The 21,112-nt window shown below is 42.4% G+C and overlaps 1 protein-coding gene across 1 annotated transcript in view; it reads left to right on the top strand.

Annotated features, from left to right (window-relative positions):
• The first annotated feature begins 3,752 nt into the window (after positions 1-3,752).
• The window catches only part of slc12a3 (solute carrier family 12 member 3), a 98,308-nt gene continuing 80,948 nt past the window's right edge, over positions 3,753-21,112 (top strand). The window contains exons 1-2 of the mRNA XM_079680484.1: positions 3,753-4,116; positions 4,989-5,123. Of these exons, the coding sequence (XP_079536610.1) occupies positions 3,853-4,116; positions 4,989-5,123 (399 nt within the window). The 5' untranslated portion in view covers positions 3,753-3,852. The remainder of the gene's footprint in view (positions 4,117-4,988; positions 5,124-21,112) is intronic.

Genomic DNA, 21,112 nt, shown 5'->3' with positions numbered 1-21,112 from the left:
ATGCACATTACCATTTTGAGAGAGAGTACCTTAAAGAACTCAGAAAATAATCTCTTATCGAACTGAGGACATCAGTAAGCCGTTTATGAGTATTATCCCGTATTATCCCGGTTATGATCATATTGGGGATATGGTGTTTCTTTGGAAAAAAAATTCTTATGTCCATGTTGTCAGGGGGAGAAAACATATCAAACCAAGAGATCGTCAGCTTTGATTTTCGCTGTATTAACAATGTCCTTAACATTTGGTGTGTGTGCCTTACCTCTGCTACCGGCATCGCTTCATACAACAGATCTGAGCTGTCCAACTATGGCAACACTCCTTGAACATGCGCGCTTTGGGAGAATCTGCCTTGGTACAAAGTAGCAGTGAAAACATGGTACGGAGTTTCATTGATTTGGGCATTCTCTCAATAAGCAAGTGGAATGGATTTGATAGTGAAGCACTGACACAGCGCTCTACAAAGTGCGGCGAGTGGATAGACCGATTCACAGACTTTACACATGGTAGAAGTGGGGGGGTCTAAACTAATCATTTGAAAAAGTGGGGGGGACTTGTCCCACCCTCATATAATGGCTGCGACGCCCATGTATTTTTTTACATGTTTCCAGTACCGATAAAAAGACACCTAACGTCGGAGCTTAACGGTACCACAGCCTTTAATAATTCAGCCCCGGGGCCTGTTTAATACCGGGGCTCGGTACCCATCCCTACAGGTAGGTGGGAATATCCGACAGTAGAGGGGGGGGGGAGTCGATTTATGGTTGCCAGATGTAGGTTTGGGCAGCAATATAAACTCCAATCAGGGTGTAAGGTGGAGGAGAGCTTGGCAATCGTAAGACGAGCAGAGAAGAGACATTCTGACATACATAAAAAACAAAAGCAGGATAGCTAAAGGCAGAGAGCCGAGGGGGCGGAGAGCCGACCCAGGTGCCATCTTCCTTTTCCTACACTGGTCACAGCTGGTTAGGGTTAGGACAGCGTTTCTCAAAGTGTGGGCAGAGATGTGATAGGTGGGTCGCGAATGGTCGCGAATGGACGCGATGAACCGGAGAATTTTTTTTTTTTTTTTTGACTTACATACTCAATACTGTGGGCAATCCCCACAGGAGCAATTTGAGGTGAAGTGTCTTGCCCAGGGACACAACGACATGCTGACTGCAGTGGGACTCAAACTTGGTGACCTTCCAGTTGCCAAGCCAACTCCCTAAACAGCATTCGCACTAATAACGTGCTTTAACCACTAGGTGTCCCTTTAGCTGTGCACCGTTATGGTGTAAATACAGCCTATCTACCAATTGGATCAAATATAAAAGTCAGCCGAATTAGTATTGATACTGCAAGGAGACGTATTGTGTGAAAATAAATCTAAGATGTTGTTTAATTGCTTATATCTTTATGATCCACGTCACGTATTCAGTTTTGGCGGCAGCTCTTCATGTTTGTCTAGAAGTCTTCTCAGCAGGGCTCTATAAATAGAGAATTACGGCAGATATGTAATATTTAGTGCAGCCGAACTGTATATTACAATGCCGTTATGTGATGACTTTTAAAGAGAAAAGCAAGCACACTCGGAATAAAGTATTGTTCAATTTAAAAAAAAAGTTTTCGGATTTCACATCGCATAAACACCAAATCCCAGCGTGCATTGCGGCTAAACCATCCAAATACCGAGCTGAGGATCTTGCCTACGTCTGTTTCCGGTATTGTTTATGACGGATGTATTTTGTTATACACACAGTCCTTCACATTTAAATTTGCATTAAAGTATTTTGTGAAGCCTTCTAACATGTTTTTAAATATAACTACGGTTGTAGTTGAAGAGTTTGTAAATCAACATGAAGCCAAGTTGTTGCCTAGCAACGCTATCGCACAACGTCACGTCCGTAAATTCCACAACCACACGCATGGATTAACCTCGATTTAATACATTAATGTAGCCTTTGTTTTTTGCAAAAAGAGGTGTGGACCAGCTGGGGCAACAAGAAAATTGGCGTAATCGAATGTGACTATTAAAAAATAAATCATTATTATATTAATATTGACAATAACAACTGACCGTCGGGGTAGAACATTTGCTTGGCATTTCCAGGTATTTAAGCCATGTTAACAATACCGTATAACTGTCACGTTTGAAGGGACGAAATCGTGACATCTTCACGTCTCCCAGCATGGTAAATCGTCACATGTTCACTTCTTGCCGTGATACCGGGTTGGCTGAGCAGAGAGGAGCTTCAGTGCTCTGAGGAGGTTGGAGACCTGGCTGAGAGTTACAATGATGCAAATTCGCATGAACAATGTAGCAGTCTGTCACATTCACAGAGAATTGCTGGACAAAGTCAGCAGGGAAAAGATTTACCAGGATCGTATACTTGCGAATGAGTACAGGAAGCATGTGTTTGGTTCTTTTAGCTGAGAAGAGCAGAGAGGACAGTAAAGGATACATGGAGAGATGGGATTGAAGGGATAGATTGAGGACAATGAAACATCAATTCTTTATATTAAAAGTTCTATTATCTGTTGTTTGTTTACCTGTTTTTGGTTTGTCTGGTCATATTTTTGAATCAATTGTTATATAACCATAAATAAAAGAAGAAGAAAAAACAAAATGGAAATTGAATCTCACATTATTTTTAATTTGAATCACGCAAAACATTAATTCTGAAAATGTTTGACTTTATGAAATGATTCTCTCCAGTGTTGGCTCCTATATTAAACAAATGAGAAAGTAAGACAGCTTTGTGTTATACATATGTTAATACTTTTCGTTCTGGCAGAATTGATCACTATGGCCAACTACATTTTTGCCTGTATTTTTGTATCACCATGGTCCCTAAATGTTTGTCGAAATGCAGGAAATGGGATTCATATCGAGAACATTCTGGCGGAGTGTCCCCCCCACTTTTCAAACCAAAGTTACACCCCTGTATGCCCTCATGTTATGTTTTCATACGCCAAATCAGGCCACTTGCTTTTGAAGGTGACCCCTGATCTCAACAACATATCTGTGATGTGTCTTAGCACCACGGTTGCTACATGTACGCTATTGCGGTAATGCCAGCTGTCAATAGACATTCAGACAAACAGACCATTTCTGGTGACTATATTTTGCCACTTAACAAGAAATGTGTTTTGTTCTAAGAATAGTTTATTTTTGTTCTATTGTTTACTATGATTGTATCACAAAAATATAAAAATAAATTGAACAATTGTTTGGAAATATTGCATTTAATATTGTCATTGAAAAGCTTCTAAAGTATACCCTAATATAAAATGTCAGTAATTAGAAATTGAAATACAGTTGGCAAGAGGATTACATATCTTTTCTGAATTTGTGTCTCAGTCAAGGTCATTTCACAGGTTGGTCTGTGTGCATAACGATCACCTCTGGAGATTAATAATTAATAATTGTGAAGACATCACCGAAAAACTAAATTCAACTGAAAACTGATCCAAACTAAACAGTAATATCTACAAAGGACAAGCTTGAATATAAGAGAGCATAATCAAATGATGCTAATTTGGTGGAACAGTATTTCGAGGGTCAGTTCAGTCCAGAATGTTTTTCCTGTAATGTGTAATTGTCCATGCAGTGCTTAAATGTTCCTGTAATAGTTGTGTTTGATTATTCACTGAACCAGCATTCTTACAGCACACAGCCCTGGGCTCTTCCTGCTTGTTGAGGTCAAATATAAAAGCAGCCGCACAAAGAATCCTTGTTCACACACCTTACACTGCAGACACACAGATAGACAGCTTTGATTAAACATATTTATACAAAAGCAGACTGTATTCGCTGTTTTTGAGGTAACAATCAAATGAAATAGACAAGAGAGAGATCTGCTGTTCTGAATGGAGCTTCCAGCAGCCAGTGATGGTGTTCACCTGGCTGCATACAGACCCAGTGTGAAGGCAGCTACTGGGGGGTTGGATGAGTCTAGCTACTACCAGTGCTACATTGATGGGAGCAACGTAACATCCCTGGGATCCGATGCTCTAACTGGCTACGAGACTCTGGATGTCCCCCCACACTATGACTTCTACGCCAACACAGCGGTGTGCGGCCGACAGAGGCGCTTCAGACCCTCGCTGTACCAGCTGCACGCTAGCCCTGAGGTGAGGAGGGGTCTCTGCTTAGCTCTACCCACATTACCAGAATAAAAAAAGATAATCTTAAATAAGTCAGGTTACATAGTTCATCATTTTTGCCGCTTATACCTGTACAATACACGATGCAATACACCCTCGTGCAATTCACGCTTTAGTTTTCTTTCAATGTATTTACATTCTGTAAACAGTACCAGCTACCTCTTAATTTAAATGGTAACTTTACAAAAACATGGTGTACTTACCTGCTATCTGTTTTTTTTCCTTTTTGTGTTTTTATTATTAATAACATGTGCATACTTTCTAATATGTAAGTATATTCTCTAAAGTCTAAATGTCCCTGTTGCGGGACAAACAAAGGAATTCTGAATCAGATTTTCCTCATAGATACTTAATCCTTGATCTGACAACATTTGCTCCATTCTTATCAAATACCATTGTAACCCTAATCTGTAAAACATGCAACAACTGGCTTTTATAAATGAATTCGAAAATATTTTATTTTGTATTTTTGTCTGTGTTTCTAATTTGCAAAGTCATTCTTCTTTTTTCTTTTTGTTAAACTTGTGTTATTAGCGGACAATAGCAACAGCAATCTTTTTTGAAACTCCTTAAAGTAGTTTAAAGGAATAGTACAATAAAATAACTAAAATGTACAAACTCTGTTTATGTAAAATTGGTTTGTATCATTCTTCATTTCTGTTACAAAGTCTACTCGCTCTAGTGTTGATAATGCATTTCTGTCAAATCTCCATGCAGAGATGGGCGCTTTCACATGCATTTTTATTTGGGGTGGCAGTATTTGGGTCAAAGCTCAAATAAATCTGAGGTTAGTGATTAAAGCCCATAAAGATTGGAATTGTGTGTCCTCACTGGTCTAGGCGGACTGCAGACCCCCGGTGTATGAGGAGACAGTCTGTGGACAGCTTGAGGAAGGAGACAGATCTGAGGAGGAAGAGGAGGGGGAGCAGCCGGAACCTGAACCCACCCGCTTCGGCTGGATCCAGGGAGTCATGGTAGGGAGGGTTACACCAGGTTTTGGTCCTTATCTGTAGGTTGTAGCTGATCTATGTCTTTATTTACATTTGAGTAAATATACATATTATGAAATATGCATGTTATTATTTTTGTAATGAAATGTGCCTTTGCTTTCAAAACCTCCATAAATAATTGCCAAGACATCCATCATTCTCAACCAGAAAGGTCCAACAAAAAATCCTCGATTTGAACAAATCAAAAAGCCTTGTAATCCAAAAAATCAGGATAGCGGAGATGCCAATCAGCTCATGACTAACATCCTCACATTTTATTTTTAATTTTGGTGAAATGTGGTTTTTAATGTCCAGTGGTATTTGTTCTGGGTTGTAAGTAAAAATTCCAAAAGAATAATTGAATGAAGTCAAAAAACTATAACTGTCTTTGATACAATCATGATTAACTGAGCTGACAGCAATCATTGATGTATGATAATAGCATCATAGAACTGTTCCATTCACCAGTTGTATTCACACAATTGAATTGAACAAAATGATTGATTGATTGATTGATTGATTGATTGATTGATTGATTGATTGATTGATTGATTGATTGATTGATTGACCAGCCAACCAAACTACACATATTTATAGCTTTGGCTTTGCAGCCTGGTGTTTTTATTTACTTGAAGGAGTGCATGTATAGGTTTGTGTGTCTGTTTGCTAAAGAGACATTATCAAAGGACTTGAAGTTCCAAACAATTCCAAACATCAAGGTCAAGCTGGGTCAAGATCATACATCTGTTTACCTCAAAGACCTCAATTCCATGAGAGCACACTGTACACACACACACTGTACCAGTGACGTGTGATGAGGTTCATGGCTGGTGAGGCACTGACTCTTTCAGAGTCAGATTTACAAATATTATATTTTGACCTTAATCTAAATATTCGGCTATTTTCAAAGCTTTTTTAGTCGGATGCTTCGATTCATTTTAAATAGACCGTTCAACAAAAGGATACCCAACATCTAAATATTTGATTGTTCTTTCTTAGTAAGATCCCATTTTCATTACAATTGTGGTCTTACCTTGACTTGAAGATGAAGTCCATGCTATCCTTCTGGACAACAATCTCTATTACTTTTTTGTAAAAGTCCTCCTTATCTTCCTGTAATTTGAAAAGTCTAGCTTGTTGTTTGTGTCTACCGTCTCTGCGTAGAATAACAGTAGCAACAAGAACCTGTGGGCTCATGTGCGCCCCCTTCAGTGCGGCAGAGGTTATGGCTGCCTCCCCTGGTGCTTTTTTCATTGGGTTGTATGATGAGACTAGCGAGCCTAAATATCATATATACGTGAAAAAAGTTATTTAGAGACTATGGATGGCGAGGATAAATGTAATAAATGGATCTACAAACATTACATTTGTGACATACAGTGAGATGGTAACAGGCATGCGCTTAGTGTCCGCGCTCCAGCCAGTTTCTGTGGGGTGACGCATTCTGAGGTGAGGCAGAGCTCATCTGTGCCTCACCTCACCCCACAGTAACTGGCTTGAGCGCGCTCACAAAATAAGTGCCCGCGTTAAATTAGTGCCTGTGCTCCAGCAAATTACTATGGGCTTACGAGAGGCAGAGCTCGTCCCTGCCTCACTTCTCATCGCTACCCGTAGTTGTAGCGGAGCTCGGCAAATTTGCTGAAGTTGACTTTAAAAAGCGATTGGAATCATACATAAAGCACATTTACAACACAGATCAGTGGAGACATTTTGTTATTACTATTTAGTTTTTCTTTAGTTGTGTCTTTTGTGTTCTAGTGTTAGTGTTACGGCTGCTGCCTTCCTGGTCGTCTGAGTGTTTTCAGCTGTGTGTTCTATGTAAATGAGCTGTGCGGTTGCCCTCCCGGCATTGGCTGCCATCTCCTGGTCCGCCCCTGAAGATTGCGATTGGAGCACGCCGGGCCAGACGCACTCCAATCGCAGCGCACAGCCGGCGCACACCTGCTGGAGATTATTACAAAGCTTGGGGACAATCATCATTCTGGAGGCTCTGTATGTGGACAGATGCCTCTCGCTACTTGCTCTTTGTTCTGGGGTTAAAACGTGTGTGATTAGTTAGAGTGTAGAGTAGCTTAGTTAGTGTTTAGAGTATAGTTAGGATTTGTGACTGTTGCCTTTAGTTTAGCTGTGTTTTTGTATAGATTATTTGTGTTAGTTGTACCACTTTTAGAGTGAGGTTTTGTTTCCTTCTTTATTTAGTATATTAGTATGTATTTTCCCTGTATGTCTTTAGACTCGCTTTTTAGAGTCCTCCTTTAGTTGGTTATTTGTCAACCTGTGCCCTTTTGGCTCTTTTGTTTGTTTCAGGCTGTTTGCCTGCCATTTTGTTTACTGCTGTTTTAAATAAACGCTTATAATTAATACCAATTCCACTCTGGTCGTGTTATTTCCCTTTGGTTCCCCTAGCCCAATCGGGAATGTAATACATGGGGGCTCGTCCGGGATAAATAACTAATTCCTGGGGTTATAAGTGGTTTGTATAGCTAAAAACTATTTGGTAAGGTTTGTGTGCAGTTTTAGCTGAGTATGGCAACTTTTGATTCAGAGTCGTTTTTGGTCTGTCCTTCTCATGAGCAGTTAGTTCAGTGTCGTAGAGACGACTTATATGAGATAGCGCAACATTTCGGTCTCCCAGTGGCTAAACAGATGTTAAAAAAAGAGTTAAAGGCTCTGGTGGTGGATGAGTTGGTGGTAAGGGGTTTTCTGGGGCTGCCTGCACAAGCTGAGCTCACTATGCCAAATGACCGTGCTAAAGGAGAGGGTAGTGACAGCGAGGGGAGCGAGCAGTGTAAAGCACCGTCTGCGCCGCCTCGCTATAGTCCACCGTCTCCTGGTAGTGCTGATCCCCGGGAAGGGAAGAAACTTAAAGCTCGCCTCGCCCGACTTCAGTTGGAAGCTAAAGACAGGCAACTTCAGTTAGAGGCAAAAGACAGGGAGCAAGACAGGCAGTATCAGTTTCAGTTGGAGGTAAAGAAAATCGAGGCAGATAAGGAAGTCCAGATCTGGATGCGTCAGCTGGAGCTAGACTCCCAACTGCGCGCATCCGGTGCTTTTGACTCTGCCGGAAGAAACTCGCTATCTCCACCTCCTCCACCTGCCTTTGACGTGAGTAACAACATTTCGCTAGTGCCAACATTCTGTGAGACTGAGGTGGATGCCTATTTTAGCGCATTCGAGAGCATTGCTACAGCATTGCGGTGGCCGGTTAAAAGTTTGGGCTCTGATGGTAACGTGCAAATTACATGGAAAAGATCGGGAAGCAGTTGTGGCTCTCACGTTAGAGGACAGCCTGCAGTATGACTCAGTAAAGGTTGCCATCCTCAGAGTGTATGAGTTAGTTCCTGAAGCTTACCGGCAAAAGTTTAGACACTATAGGAAGAGTCCTGATCAAACGCACGTAGAGTTCGCTAGGAAAAAGGGAATGTGTTTTGCTAAGTGGATTGCTTCATGTAATAATAATAATAATAATAATGCATTTTATTTATATAGCGCTTTTCACGACTCAAAGACGCTTTACAATATGAGGGAGGGTAGACAAACAAGGACAGGCAAACAAGTAAGTATAGTAAAATAAATAAAAAGGCAGTCAAGAGGAAATTGATTGAGAGGAGGGGGGCTTATGGGTAGGCAGAGTTGAAAAGATGTGTTTTGAGGCGGGACTGAAAGACTGTGAGGGACTCAGAGTCACGGAGATCTTGGGGGAGGGAATTCCAGAGCCTAGGAGCTGCCACTGAGAAGGCTCTGTCCCCAAAGCTGCAGAGTGTGGATGTGGGAATGGATAGGAGTCCGGCTGCGGTGGATCTGAGGGACCGTGGGGGTTGATAAGGAGTGAGAAGGTTTGTGAGATAACACCATTATGGTGGAGTGCTTTGTAGGTGAGGACCATCATTTTGTAATTGATGCGATGGGAGACAGGAAGCCAGTGGAGCTCTTTGAGGACTGGGCTGATGTGATGCCATGATTTGGTATGTGTGAGGAGACGTGCAGCTGCATTTTGAACCCGTTGGAGTCTGTTGAGGGATGTAGTGCTGATGCCGTAAAGAAGTGAGTTGCAGTAGTCAAGGCGGGAGGAAATTAAGGCATGGATTAGTCGTTCGGCTGCGGGGCGGGTGAGAGAGGGTAGGATTTTTGCAATATTGCGGAGGTGGAAAAATGAGGTTTTGACTGTTTGGCGGATGTGAGGTTCGAGGGAGAGGGTGGGGTCAAAGATTACGCCAAGGTTGCGTGCCTGATTGGAGGGGGAAACAATGGTGCCATCGATGGTGAGTGTTATGTTAGTGACCTTGCTGAGGGTGGATTTGGAGCCAATTAGGAGGAGTTCTGTTTTGTTGCTGTTCAGTTTGAGGAGGTTATGTTGCATCCAAGTTTTAATAGCTGTCAGACAGGAATCGATGTGGGTAAGGGGTGGGTTATGGAGGGATTTGGTGCTGAGGTAGATCTGAGTGTCATCAGCATAGCAGTGGAAGTCCAGGTTGAAGTGGCGGAGTATCTGACCGAGGGGCAGGATGTAAATTATGAAGAGGAGGGGTCCAAGTACTGATCCTTGAGGAACACCTTGGGTGACTGAAGCTGTGGCAGAGGAGTGGTTGGGGAGGGAGATGAAGTGGGATCGTTCAGTGAGGTAGGACTGGAGCCATCTGAGTGCAATACCTTCAATACCAATGTCCCTGAGTCGGGTGAGCAGGATGTTGTGGCTCACGGTATCGAAGGCTGCACTCAGGTCGAGGAGGATGAGAATATTGAGGGAACCAGTGTCAGCAGAGGTGAGGAGGTCATTGAGGACTTTGACGAGTGCAGTTTCTGTACTGTGGTGAGGACGAAATCCAGACTGAAGGGGTTCATAAAGCTGGTTGGTTTGGAGATGGCAGTGAATTTGATTGGCTACAATGCGTTCAAGAGTTTTTGAGAGGAATGGTAGGTTGGAGATGGGGCGGTAATTAGTGAGGGAGGAGGGATCAAGACCAGGTTTTTTGAGGATTGGAGTAACGGCAGCAGTTTTGAAGGCAGAGGGGACGGTTCCATGGGACAGCGAGGAGTTGAAAAGGTTAGCAAGATAGGGGCAGAGGACGGGGAGGCAGGACTTCAGGAGAGGAGTGGGTAGAGGGTCAAGGGAGCAGGTTGTGGGATTTGAGGAACCGATCAGATGGAGCTGAGAAGGAGTGGTTAATGGTGTTAATTTTGTCTGCGAAAAACTGGAGGAATGAGCTGCAAGTAGCGGAAGTAGAAGTAGGGAGGTTATCAGCACGAGGTTTGAAGAGCTTGTTAACTGTGGAGAAGAGGGTCCTGGGGTTACGGGAGGGGTCAGTGAAGATGTTGGAGAGGTAGGGAGATTTAGCGGCAATAAGAGCATCTCTGTATGCATTGAGATGGAGTTTGTAGCTTATGTAATGGACTGTGAGGGATGATTTCTTTGAAAGACGTTCAAGTTGGCGGCCTCGCTGCTTCATTTTACGCAGTGCGGGTGTGAACCAGGGTGAGGAGGTCTTGAGAGTAACAGTTTTATTTTTGAGGGGGGCTAAAGTGTTGAGGGAGGTGAGTAGGGTGGAGTTGAGGTGGTTGAGCAGATCGTCAGGTGAGCTGAGGGTTGCGTCCAGGGGGAGATTAGACGATAGCAGTTCAGAGAGATGGTTATGGTCAATGGAATGTAGATTACGGAAGGTGATGTTTCTGGGTGGGCAGGGGTTTCGGGTGGGGGGGGGCAATGTTGAATTGTATGAGTTTGTGGTCGGAGAGGAGAAATAGGCAAGGGTGGAGGTCAATCACTGGGAGGTTGGTAGAGCAGACGAGATCAAGAATGTGTCCTTTCTCATGGGTGAGGAAGGTGACATGTTGGGTGATAGAGAAATTGTCCAGTAGGGTTGTGAATTCGGATGCCAGCTTGCAGGTGGGTGAGTCAATGTGAATGTTGAGGTCACCAAGTAGTAACAGACGTTGAGAGAGGGATGAGGCAAGTGTGAGGAACTCAGTGAAATCGGAGAGGAAGGAGGGATGAGGTTTAGGAGGCCGGTAGATGAGGATGACTGTCAGTGAGGGAGGGGCTTTGAAGGCAATGAATTCAAAGGATGATACTGAGGGGAGGGTTAGTTCTGTGATCTGGATGTTCTGATTGTGGATTACAGCAAGGCCGCCACCACGGCGGGAGGGGCGGGGTTTAGTGATGTAATTAAAGCCAGGGGGGGATGTTTGGTTGAGGGAGAAGAAGTCATCAGGCTGTTGCCAGGTTTCGGTGAGCAGAAGGAAATCAAGGGATTTTTCCAAGATTAGTTCATGGAGGATGAGGGCTTTCTTGTTGAGTGATCGGATGTTAAGGAGGGCAATATTAGTTGAGTGGGAGGGGCGTGGTAGGGTCACAGGCTGAAGAGGTGAGAGGTTGTCCGGGTTGACAGTGCCGGGAGGAATGTGAGATGGGGGGGAGGAGCGGAGAGGAGGTGGAAGGAAGTGTGTTATTATCAGTTTTTGGTGGTTGAGGGCGGTGGAATCCACTCCAGGTATTTGGGCCAGCTCTGAGCAGAGGGCAGTGGAATCCACTCCAGGTATTTGGGCCAGCTCTGAGCAGAGGGCAGTGAAATCCACTCCAGGTATTTGGGCCAGCTCTGAGCAAAGGGCAGTGTAATCCACTCCAGGTATTTGGGCCAGCTCTGAGCAGAGGGCAGTGGGATCCACTCCAGGTATTTGGGCCAGCTCTGAGCAGAGGGCGGTGGAATCCACTCCAGGTATTTGGGCCAGCTCTGAGCAGAGGGCAGTGGAATCCACTCCAGGTATTTGGGCCAGCTCTGAGCAAAGGGCAGTGGAATCCACTCCAGGTATTTGGGCCAGCTCTGAGCAGAGGGCAGTGGGATCCACTCCAGGAATTTGGACCAGCTCTGAGAAGAGGGCAGTGGAATCCACTCCAGGTTTTTGGTACAGCTGGGATTGTAACGGACCAGTGGTGGGTGTATAATATGGAGTAATAAGTGCGCTCAGATGACATGACAGTTGTGGGACATGGCGGTTAGTCGACCAGATAGATGTTATGGATGATTTTCCGGACTGGGAGTAAACAAATCTGCGTTTGGAACCTCTATGGACATACCTCGGTCTGCGTAGAAGCCCGAGGCAATTGATGACAGACAAGTTTAGAGGAAGCGCAGAAAAGTTGTTGAGATTAAAAAGTTGGGAGACAGAGTATCGTAACATCGTAGTGCCGCGGTAGGATGCTAGCGTTAGCACAGCGCTGGCTATGGTTGTAGACCAGCGGCGCTGAAAGTGGAGCTGTTGGCAGCCGTCAGACAGGATGAGAAGTCAGTTGCAGGCTGTCCTTTACAGCAGATGGGGGGACCGGCAGGAAGAAGAACCAGAGTCAGGGCCCACGGGGAGGGGCAGGACGAAGAATGGGGCTGGTTATTTGATGGATGGAGCAGCGTTAGCAGGTAGGTGTAGCAGGGTAGAGAACCAAGCGTCCGTCAAAAATGGCAATCGGGTGTAACAAATATGTCCAGATCAGAACAAAAAAACAACAGAATAGTTAGCAATCTATAGCAGTAGAAAGTGGTCAGAAACTCTTAGATTAACACAAAGAAAGACGAGATTTTCGGACAGAGAAGCGGCGAACAGTCAGCGCCAGCGTCCTCTCACGCCAAAGGAAGTAGCATAATATAGCAAAATGCTACCGATTATTCTTCTCTGAGAGAATTGATCATGTTGGAGGAGTTTAAGAAGTGTTTGCCTGATCGCATTGCGGAGTACGTGAACAAACAAAGGGTAAACTCTCTCTCTGCTGCCGCTGTGTTAGCTGATGAGTATGTGCTGATGCATAAAACTGTGTTTTCCCCTGTCTCTACGGAGAGATCCCGCCGTGTGTCAGCCGCACCATTTACTCAGCCAGCAAATGTGTGTAACGTGAACAGAGAAGAGAGAGAGTGTTTTTACTGTCACAAACCTGGACATGTCATCGCCAACTGTGCAGTGCTGAAGAGCAAGGAACAGCGGCAGAAAATATCTCCGCCTAAAGGCATTGGTCTGGCTACACACGCACGCGCACAGGCAAGTAAACGTGACCCTGATGTCCCATTGTCTGATCCTGTGATTGTGCCTGTGTCTTCAGATAAAGCAGTTTCTGAGGAGAAGCCAGAAATTGGCTCCCCCTCCTCCTTGTGAGGATGTCATGAGACCAGCGCAAAACGCCGGCTCAGACAAGCCTCTAGACTTCTCGACACTCCCGGTAACCAGAAAGCGTCAGGTAGTTTATCGGATCTTAGTGTTAGTGTTGGCTCTACAACATGTTAAGATTGATGTTGGACCCAGCCTTTGGCCAATTGTGATGTGTACATGTTACGATCCATTCATATTCTGCCCCAGCGTGTCCAAGCACAACCAGCGTCTCCTGCAATGGGCTCTGATTGTGCGGGACTACAACAGTAGACACCTGTCATTAAAGGGTTCAGAGAATGTGTTGGCCGATGCTTGTCCAGGTTGAGTTTGAGATGTTAGTGTGTCAGGTTGAGTTTGTGACGTTAGTGTGTCGGGTTGAGGTTGTGATGAATGTGTGTTATTAGGAATTTCGTTAGTATGCTCAGGTTCACAAAACCTGTGGGTTTGTGTCTTAAGGGGGGGAGTGTTACGGCTGCTGCCTTCCTGGTCGTCTGAGTGTTTTCAGCTGTGTGTTCTATGTAAATGAGCTGTGCGGTTGCCCTCCCGGCATTGGCTGCCATCTCCTGGTCCGCCCCTGAAGATTGCGATTGGAGCACGCCGGGCCCGACGCACTCCAATCGCAGCGCACAGCCGGCGCACACCTGCTGGAGATTATTACAAAGCTTGGGGACAATCATCATTCTGGAGGCTCTGTATGTGGACAGATGCCTCTCGCTACTTGCTCTTTGTTCTGGGGTTAAAACGTGTGTGATTAGTTAGAGTGTAGAGTAGCTTAGTTAGTGTTTAGAGTATAGTTAGGATTTGTGACTGTTGCCTTTAGTTTAGCTGTGTTTTTGTATAGATTATTTGTGTTAGTTGTACCACTTTTAGAGTGAGGTTTTGTTTCGTTCTTTATTTAGTATATTAGTATGTATTTTCCCTGTATGTCTTTAGACTCCTTTTTTAGAGTCCTCCTTTAGTTGGTTATTTGTCAACCTGTGCCCTTTTGGCTCTTTTGTTTGTTTCAGGCTGTTTGCCTGCCATTTTGTTTACAGCTGTTTTTAAATAAACGCTTATAATTAATACCAATTACATACCGGTGTGTGTTGCATTCCTCTTCCCCTAGTTGGGACGTAACGGTTACATTGGAGTATGACAGGGGAGGCTCTGCCTCTCCTGACCGTACGTTGCTGCACTGTACAAACCCCCACACACACACTGTACACACACACACACACACACACACACACACATTTCTCAGCTGATACCACTCTTCCACATCCATACCAACTAGTGTTAATTTCGTCAGCTATTTTTTTATTTATTTTTAGTCTTAGTCCTGTGTTAAATTTCCTTTTTAGTTTTAGTCATATTTAGTCAAAGAGAACTAATTATTTTAGTTTACTTTTTGTCAATGAAAACTGTTGAGTCTTTTTTAGTCATCTGGTTATGTAGAACATTTCAGTCAAACTATTCTAGCCAAAACCAATAATTTGTCATTTTAGTCACACTTATTTCACAATAAGATTATATATTGTCCTTATTTGATGAAAAACACAGGTTGAATGATTAAGAATGCAGAGTATCTGGTCAGGTTTGTGGTGTTTTTTCCAGCCACATTGCTTCCCTTCTGATAAAACAATGCATTCGCTTTTTTTCTCCGCCTCATTGTAGTGAAAATGGGCCCGAATATCACATTGTTTCTTTCTCCCACGCAGTGGTGGCGTTAGACTTTTTTCGTTGTCACTCATTTTGAGGGACAGGATCATAACATTTCCGTCATAATCCATTATTACCCGTTGAGTCTGTACACAACTAGTCACTCACTCGCGCTGACGGGGGGGGGGGGGGGGGGGGTGGTATTCGGTTAACGCGACCACTGCTCCCAAGCCCTGTTGTTGCCATTTTATTTTCTGTTAAATAAGGTTAGTTAGACCATGAGTTAGACCTGAGTCTTCCTGACAATTCATATTGTTCCGCTGCCCGGTGTAATTCAAATGTACCTTGCGCGCAGCACAGACAGACAGCTGCTGCCCAGTCGCAGCACCAGAAAAGGAACTGCTGGGAGAAAAACTGACTATCAGAGATGTAACGTTATCTTTGATAATACTTCGTCTCCTCATTTTTCGCCAACGAAAGTAAAGAGAGATTTTGGCATAGTTTTTATTTAGTAAACTACATTTTCGTCTCGGCACTTTTCGTCAACTATATTGCATGTTGATTTCATTACAGTTTTTGTTTACTGCCGTCGGTGCCGTCTCGTCATCGTCTCGTTTTAGTGATGGGAAAAAAGGTCGTTGACGAACATAGTTTTAGTCAACGAAATGAGCACTAATACCAACACACCTGCATCATATTAATTGCACACATGTATTCCAATGCCTGGCAGGGCCCCATTATACAACAGGCTCAGAAACCGAGAAATGACAAGCATGAGGTGTGTAGCGCAGTGGACTAGTGCGTTGGTGTTCGGATCAGGGGAGCACAGGTTCAAACCCCACTGCAGTTGGCATTTCGTTGTGTCCCTGAGACACTTCACCCCAAATTGCTCCAGTGGGGATTGCCCACAGTATTGAGTATGTAAGTCGCTTTGAATAAAAGTGTCTAACAAGTAACATGTAATGGAATTCAATGGTAAAATGCCACATCTGATGATATACAGTAAAAATGATTAAAGAAAATTAAAACCCTGACCAGAGGTTGCGCTAGAGTTTTTCGCTGCCCGTCATTTTGAAATGTCCGTCACAATCCATTATTACCCGTCGGTCTGTACCATGGTCTGTACACAACTCTGACGGGGGGTGGGGGAGAGCACACTCGTGAACTGTCAACGGGGGGGGGTGGGGGGGTGACGCTCCTGAACTGTTAGCACCGGTGTCATGCATGCCCACTGCACCTCACGGGAGCGCGCACAGCGTAAAGCACTCAGACATTTCAATGATATGTACGGCAAAGTTAGGTTTGGAAACCATATCATCTCCTTTTGGGAGGGCATGCATAGCACGGCATAACACCGGAGCCTCGCTGCGGGGAAGCTTTGACGCTGTTCTGAGTTTGTTCTAATCTGTCAAAATGACGGACTAATTTCAGATTTTTCCGTTATTGTTAAAAAAAAAATGGTCATAGACGGAAAATATTCGGTTAACGCGACCTCAGAACCTGACATTACTAAACACATGATTATATACCGGTATGGCTGAGAGGTTAAAGGATGTGGTTATAATGGGATGTACGTGGGACATCTTTGTCCGTGAATGGCTAATTAGGGTATTTAAAAAAAATCTGATTCTATATGGAGATAACTGCCTTTCTGTGCACGTTTTTCTTAAAAAATGCGACATCATGTTTTCAAACCGCCAGTTAAAAGGTTAAAATAATTTAATATTTGTATTTTTTATCAGGACTGAAGTTGATTGAAAGATTTATCCCCAACAAGTTTTAAAAAATATGAATCTGTTATAATTTTATAGCAATTTTTGGAAGTGGACATTTTGGTCCTGAATGACTAATGAGGGTAGTTTATTTTAAATCTTACTCTGTGCAAAAACTAATAGTGCACCAAAATCAATTTTGTTGCTAATCTTTGACACATCCAAGACTGTGATAAAAAAAGCCAGTCCCCAGATTATATGGAAAATATGGGCATAGATATGTCTCATAATTATTTGTGTGAACATAAAAATAATTTGTGTGTAAATATGTGATTTGTAAATGTAAAACACCATCCACAAATGCATTTAAAAGATTTGCAAACCCACAAATACATTTGCAAATGTAAAACGGATCTGCAAATATGCAAAAATATTTTTACAAATAAAAAAAAAGATATTTGAATATATCTTTAACATTTACAACTTTCGATCAGGCATTTGTGAATCCATTTTGTATTTGTCGACCAAAAATGTGCTTGTGGATCTCAAATCTCTGCTCTAGGATCTCAAATCTCTGCTTGTGGATCGTCTTTTTACACACACAGAGTTTTGAGACAAACTTTCCGCCGGTCTCGGCTAAAATCTACTCGTGTCACTCGGTTATTTTCGCAGAACACGTGATGGCCGGCTGATGACGACATTTCCGCATGGTTTTCAAAGTAAGAGCATGATGTTTTTTTCATGCTCTTACTTTGTCTATTGTTTATTATAATGAACAGCGGAACGTTAGATGCATTCTTTATCACCATCATCATCATGTTATAGTGATACAGTTAGTTTATGTTAGTTTTTTGGTTCAATACAGCATATATCGAGCACCAGGCCCGGCTCCAGGATGAAATGACTGAGGGGGCTGTTAAAAAATCAGAGGGGGCGATTTTTTTTTCACAGCAACGAAAAATACTGGCAATGTAATGAATTTTTTTTCCTTCTCACTGCTCTACAATCTCTTTGCTTCTTTATTTGTTATTCTGGATTTACCTCTGTCGTTCTGTTATTTTCCTCTGATCTTTAATATTAGACAAAGACAAATACAAAATGGATTCACAAATGCCTGATCGAAAGTTGTAAATGTTAAAGAGATATTCACAGATCTTTTTTTTATTTTTACAAATATTTTTGCGCATTTTCAGATCCGTTTTACATTTGCAAATGTATTTGTGAGTTTGCAAATCTTTTAAATGCATTTGTGGATGGTGTTTTACATTTAAAATCACATATTTACACACAAATTATTTTTATGTTCAAACAAATAATTATGAGATATATTTAAGCCAATAGGAAAATAACACATTTTTTCTGTTTTTATCATGAAAAACAACAGTGAATTCAAAATGGCATTTAAAGGGTTAAAATCCTGAAAATGGTTAAATATATGGTATTTCTTGATTAGGGCTGAAGTTGCTTAAAGATTGAACACAACAAAGTGGTGAACATTTTTATATGTTTTTTTTTAAACAATATATATATTTTCTTTTTTCAATTTTCACAACACAATAATGACGTAGCACATACATGACATAATTACAAAGCAAAAAGACAAAACATGACAAACAAAAAAAAACAGCTCAGTCTCAAACATACACATACAGGAATATCACATTTATGATTGATGATGAATTTATAATGACAGGAGATCCATGAGATTCCTTTAACAATAATAGCTGACAATTCAGGTCCAAGGAAATCTAAGTAAGGCTGCCAGATTTTATAGAACTGATCAGATTTGGCATGTAAAACATTTGTGAGATATTCTAGGGGAACCAACTTAAATATAATGTTGCGCCAGCCTTTGAGAGATGGGAAATGATCCTTAGTCCAGTGTAACAAAATATTTTTCCTAGCAGCAAAAGTAAGGACATTATATAATCTTCTGTTCGCAGCAGTAGGAAGTTATTTGACTGGTAGACCTAAAATCAAAGACAGCGGGTCCATATCTAAATGTCTATGAAATATCTTCTCCATTTCAAATAATATGTCAGACCAATATTTCTGAAGTTTGCAGCATGACCAGAAGCAATGGGTCAGGGTTCCTTTTTCTGTTTTACATTTTAGACACATGGGGAGAGTGAGGGGTTAAAACAGTGCCTGCGATTAGGGGATATATGTATCCTGTGTATAATTCTCAACTGTATTGCTTTTGCTTTGGCACATATGGATATCTTTTTGGCATAATTCCAGACATCTTCTCATGTCTCCTCATCGATAGTAACTGACAATTCCCTCTCCCAAGCCCCTTTGACTCTTTGTGTATTATTAGGAGTCATGCCTCGCATTACTTCATAAAACAAATTGAGAGACAATCTCCCTGGTTGATGGTACAGGAATTTCTCAATGACAGATACGTCCTTGTGATCTATAAGGGTTGTATTCTTGGTGATCATCCGGTGGTCATCTCGCCGGAGGCTCAAATTGACTTCCATTTTCACCCCGATAACCAACAACCCAGACTTTTTGCCAGGAGTAATGGACCCTAGCTTTCAGCAGTGGCGTAAGAAAGGCTTAACTAAATTGGGATCTGCAAAAAACGAAATAAGTCGTGCCTTGGGAGCTGATACTTTGTCCTTAATTGATCAAATGACATGAGACAACTGTCATTGAACAAGTCCCCCAATTTAGTTAAGCCTTTCTTATGCCACTGCTGAAAGCTAGGGTCCATTACTCCTGGCAAAAAGTCTGGGTTGTTGGTTATCGGGGTGAAAATGGAAGTCAATTTGAGCCTCCGGCGAGATGACCGCCATGCTTTCAAATCATTAATTGCAAATTAATTTCAAACATTTTTCTTTTATGTTTTTAAAACTCCCAAAATACTGTAAGTCCTGTAGAGCACATTTGATAATGAGGATTTAATATCCAACCATGTAGAAGAGACATCATTCTTTATCCATTGAGATATTGCTGTCAGGTGAGCACAGAGCTGATACACTTTAATATTTGGCAGGTCTAAGCCACCCATAGAGCCAGGCAGCTGCAGCACCGACCTTTTTAGTCTAGGTCTACGTTTGTTCCATATGAAAGAGCTAAGCCACCTGTTCAGATCCTTAAGCACCCTGTTTGAAAATAAAATAGGAATCATCTGAATGGGATAAAGCAACCTGGGTAATACATTCATTTGAATCAGAGCTATTCGCCCAAGCCAAGAGATAGGGAGTGAGGTCCAGCGATCTAAATCTTGTTTAACCTTACCAAATAATGGAGTAAAATTGGCTTTGTACAGTTGATTAAATGACGGGGCAATAAACATACCTAAATATACAAAACCGGATGGAGACCATTTAAAAGGAAAGGATGGCATTGTATTTGGCATAGTCCTAAGACTACCCAGAGGCATAGCTTCGGATTTATTTAAGTTGATCTTATACCCAGAAAAATTACTAAACCAATCTATCCTCTCAATGAGAGCTGGGACTGATATCTCAGGCTGGGATAAAAACACTATGACGTCGTCCGCATATAAACTTATTTTATGACATATCTCTCCAAGCTGCAAGCCATGTATGGAAGGCGTGGCTCTAATGATCTCAGCCAGTGGCTCAATGGCTAGTGCAAAGAGGAGACAGTGGACAGCCCTGCCTGGTGCCTCTATGTGTTGGAAAGTACTCTGATCTTAATCCGTTAGTTACAACAGCCGCTTGTGGGTTGGTGTCCAGTATTCTCACCCATTTCAAAAAGTTATTGCCAAGACCAAATTTGTCCAGTGTGTAGAATAGGAAGGACCACTCTACACGGTCAAATGCCTTCTCTGCATCCATGGACAGCACCAATCCATCTATAGAATCATTTTCAAAGGCCTGTATAACGTTCAAAAGACGTCTTACATTGTTTGTAGAATTACCGCCTTTTATAAAACCATTTTGGTCCTCTCTAATTAGTATAGGCAAAAGGTCCTCCAAACGAGTTGCTAGAATCTTAGAAAGCAATTTCCGGTCTACATTCAAGAGTGCTATTGGCCTGTAGGAGGCACAAGATTCTGGGCATTTCCCCTTTTTTAATATAAGAGATATGTTTGCTTCTCTCAAAGTCTGCGGTAATTCTGTCGTAGTAAATGAATGATTAAGCATTTTGAGTAATGGTTCTAGAATTAGGCTGCTAAAGTCTTTATTAAATTCACACGTTAGTCCATCTGGTCCTGGTGACTTTCCACTCTGGAGATTTTTAATGGCATTGATAAGTTCCTCGTTTGTGATTGGGCGGGAGGCTTCTTTGTTCCTCTGATATTGTTGGAAGATTAATCTTAGCAAAAAGGTCCTCCATTAAATGAGGCGCGTCACTTGTCTGCTCTGAACAATACAAATCCGTGTAAAATCTTTTGAAGCAGTCATTTATTAATCTAGTTTCATATATTCTGTTACCTTCTGAATCAACAATGGCAGCTATGGACTGGGACTCTGCTTTTTTTTTGGCAAGGTACGCAAGACATTTCCCAGGTTTATC

The sequence above is a fragment of the Notothenia rossii genome, assembly GCF_949606895.1.
Source record: "Notothenia rossii genome assembly, chromosome: 5".
Lineage (NCBI taxonomy): Eukaryota > Metazoa > Chordata > Actinopteri > Perciformes > Nototheniidae > Notothenia > Notothenia rossii.
The sequence above is the reverse complement of the archived record's forward strand: the minus strand, read 5'-3'. Positions and strand labels throughout refer to the sequence as shown.